At 33.4% G+C, this 3,988-nt stretch overlaps 1 protein-coding gene across 1 annotated transcript; it reads left to right on the forward strand.

Annotated features, from left to right (window-relative positions):
* The first annotated feature begins 710 nt into the window (after positions 1-710).
* On the forward strand, positions 711-3,048 carry LOC108343787 (cytochrome P450 81E8-like). The gene is made up of 3 exons (XM_017582174.2): positions 711-1,299; positions 1,418-1,784; positions 2,348-3,048. Exons 1-3 carry the CDS (start codon positions 782-784, stop codon positions 2,954-2,956), a joined length of 1,494 nt encoding a protein of 497 aa, XP_017437663.2. The 5' UTR covers positions 711-781; the 3' UTR covers positions 2,957-3,048.
* Positions 3,049-3,988: the final 940 nt, after the last annotated feature.

Below are 3,988 nucleotides of genomic sequence, written 5' to 3' on the forward strand. Positions count from 1 at the left end.
TTTATGTTAGCCAATCGTTGTTGGCAGGCTTTTTTGAACGATTGCCTTTACTAACATTCACTATCTCTCATATACAATCTAATTAATGAACCGCACCGATTAAAAAGGAAGTGGTCATGCTTACTAAAATTATGAAGAAGTGTACAACGTAACCTCTAATTGGTTTCAGAGCTCTAAGGAATACATGTATTTGTAAAATTCAAAACAACACATTTAAAAAAATAATAAAACTGTTCAAAAATTTATATAAACGTGAATTTAAGTGTCGTATTAAATAAAAATAAGAATGTTAAATATTATAGGAAAAAAATCTCATAAATATATTATCGAGTGGTGTATGAATGGGTTTGTGAGTTTGGCTTATATTTAAATTTGTGAATTATTTATTTTCAAACATCATCAGTATATATGAAAGATCTGTCTTAATGACTGGGGAGTCTCTATATAAAAGTCTTCTTGGTAAACCAAATATCCGTGACGAAACTTAAATTGAACAGGAGAAATAATGTTGAACTGAGTGCAAGTATTTTTCTAAGTTGTCTTGCGGTGGTGTTGTCAAGTAGTGCAAGAGAGTTTGAAGTTTCAGCTCTCGTAAAGCATGATGCTAACTGTTGTATGAAATCATCCATTACGTAAGCTATTTCCCAGCCTAACTTTCCAGCGCGAACTCCCATGTGGATTTGTCTTCAAACCCTTCTCACATCCTTTATATAGACTAACGCAAACAAGAATCAGCCACACACCCTCTTAACTCAACACTATCAAGCCACCTTCAACAACCATGGTCACTCTTTTACACTTCTTTCTCACATTCATGGTTCTTCTCTTCTCTTGGAACTTCTTCTTCAAAACAAGAAGGTTCTGGAACCTTCCTCCAGGGCCGTTCTCTTTCCCTATAATCGGAAACCTCCACCAGATGAGACAGCCGCTCCACCGCACCTTCCACGCCCTTTCTCAGAAACACGGCAAAGTCTTCTCTCTCTGGTTCGGTTCGCGCTTCGTCGTGATCGTTTCGTCGCTCGAGGCAGCGCAGGAATGCTTCACCAAAAACGACATCGTCTTGGCGAATCGGCCTCGCTTCCTCGCCGGCAAGTACATAGGATACAACAACACCACCGTCGCGGTGTCGCCCTACGGCGACCACTGGCGCAACCTCCGCCGCATCATGTCGCTCGAGGTTCTCTCAACGCACCGTTTGAACTGCTTCTTGGAAATCCGAAGGGACGAGATCATGAGGCTCGTGCGAAAGCTCGCTTACGACTCGCGCAACGGCTTCGCCAAAGTGGAACTGAAATCCAGGTAAATTTGGCTGTAGAATTAAGTTAGGTAGAAATTGTTGAAAGAGTAGTTAGCAAAGTTTTGATTATACTCCATAGTTTTTTTAATTTTGTATTATTGTTTGTATAATTTATTGAAGCTTTTCGGAAATGACTTTTAACACTATAATGAGGATGGTGTCTGGGAAGAGATATTACGGTGAAGATTGTGATGTGAGTGATGTGGAAGAAGCAAGGCAATTTCGAGGGATTATTAAAGAGTTGGTGGCTGTGGGAGGGGCAAATAATCCTGGAGACTTCTTGGCTTTGCTGAGGTGGTTTCGTTTTGATGATTTGGAGAAGAAGCTGAAGAGAATTAGTAAGAGAACCGATGCCTTTTTACAAGGACTCATCGATGAAAATCGTAACAGAAAACAAAGCGCCAATACTATGATTGATCATCTTTTAACACAACAACAATCACAACCTGAGTACTACACGGATGAGATCATCAAAGGACTTGCCCTGGTAATTACTATATCTACTTATATCATTTGGGGTTGTTTAAAACAGTGAAAAATAGTAAATTGCTTTGCTTATTGGCATCTGGATAAGTCAGTCTTTTCTAGCGTTCGTGAATAATTATGGTGATGTAGGGCCCACGCGATTTGAGATTGGTTATGTGAATGGAATGATGCATGAAACAAAAATTGGAATGAAAAATAATACATGGAGCATTAAAGATGACAGTTGTGCATGTGGTCTTAACAGACTGAATGTTGACTCTTTTGTGAGCATGCATTGGTCTACTGAACGGTTGTTCAACCATGTACTTAACTCCTTTCTCAAAATCTGTGAAATGAACTGTTAGCATTCAAAAAATGTATTTTTCTTAAATGAAATTCAAAAACTAAAGAAAACTACTTAACATTGTTTATTAAATTGAAATAAACTGATTTTGTTTATACTGAAGTTTTGGAAGAAATATAGAAGGGTATTATTTAAAGTGTTATTTTATTTTTTTTAGAAGTTGGAAATTGTGTATTTTAGTTTCATTATTTACTAGACTTTTTGTATTTGGTGCATTACAGGTTATAATAATGGCAGGAACAGACACATCAGCTGTAACTTTGGAATGGGCAATGAGTAATTTATTAAACCATCCAGAGATGCTAAAAAAGGCAAAAAGGGAATTAGACACTCATATAGGTCAGAACCGTCTAGTAGATGAAGTTGACATTCCTAAACTTCCTTATATTCAAAACATTGTTTATGAGACACTTCGTCTGCATCCTGCTGCTCCAATGTTGGTACCCCATTTCTCTTCAGAAGATTGCACCATTGGAGATTACAATCTTCCACAGAACACTATTCTGTTAGTGAATGCTTGGGCTATTCACAGAGATCCCAATTTGTGGAGTGACCCAACACATTTTAAGCCTGAAAGGTTTGAAAATGAAAGTGAAGTTAACAAGTTGCTTCCTTTTGGGTTAGGGAGAAGGGCTTGTCCTGGATCAAACTTAGCTCAACGCACAGTGAGCTTAACTTTGGCTTTGTTGATTCAATGTTTTGAGTGGAAACGAAGCAGTGATGAAGAAATTGATCTGATTGAAGGAAAAGGAATCACTGTAGGAAGAAAGTTTCCCTTAGAAGCTATGTGCCAAGTGTGGCAATCATCAGCAATGAAAGATATTTTCTAGTGCTAAGAGCACAACAATGTAGAAATGCTATTGATAAAGTTATGGAAATATGCATAATAAAAGAAATTAATAATACTTTGTTTAAAAACAAATCATAGGATCAAGTCTATCTTTAAACTACACAAACTTTTTTGCTTATATAGCCTTTTTGTTTTTAGTTATCTATTATATTATTACTTTAAGTTATATCGGAATGTATTAATACATCATATGTTGTGTTCATTTTTAAGTCATTTTAATGATATGCATAAAATATGAGTAGAATATATGTAAAGGTAAACACATCAAACTAAATTGAGTAGAACATAAATATATAAATTTAGAAATCACTATTATTCTTCACCAAAACAAAAAGTAGTGCATTTTATTCAAAATAAAAATTAAGTCGTACAGTTAAGTGGAAGAATTACAAAATGGCGGTGATTCTTCTCCTGTCACGTTTATTCTTTTGGCAAATAAAGTAGAAGCAAAAAGCTATATAAAAGTATGAAATGACAAAATATGCCACTACCATTGGAAGTATTTTAAAATTCTGTCTCATTCTAGAACAATTCAAATTTAAATTCTGGTTTATATTTTTTATTCTATTTTGTTTGTCAAAAGGATATCATAAAAGCAAAATAATCTTGATCCTGTGATCATACACAGATTAAATAATAGTAAAATTTATGATACAAGAAAAGACAATCATAGATCGCTCAAGATTTTGAGTTGTCATAACCTATCAAGAGATATTTAGAAAATAAAAATTATATGTAATATTTTTAAATATTTATAATATAATAATTTTTTATAAGATTATGATATATTTTCAAGATATTATAAAATATTTCTAAAATATTTATTATTAAAATTTTATGATATAATAATTGATTATCATTTTGTCATATTTCTAATATGTTATAGTAATGATTTATTATTTAATACTTTTAAGATATTATTTATATAACATTTTTAAGATATAATATTTGATTATTTTTAAGTGATAAAATTTGTTTAATATACTTGTTTACTTATAGTTTAAGAAGTTAT

This window comes from Vigna angularis, chromosome 8 (assembly GCF_016808095.1).
Source record: "Vigna angularis cultivar LongXiaoDou No.4 chromosome 8, ASM1680809v1, whole genome shotgun sequence".
Classification (NCBI taxonomy): Eukaryota; Viridiplantae; Streptophyta; class Magnoliopsida; order Fabales; family Fabaceae; genus Vigna; species Vigna angularis.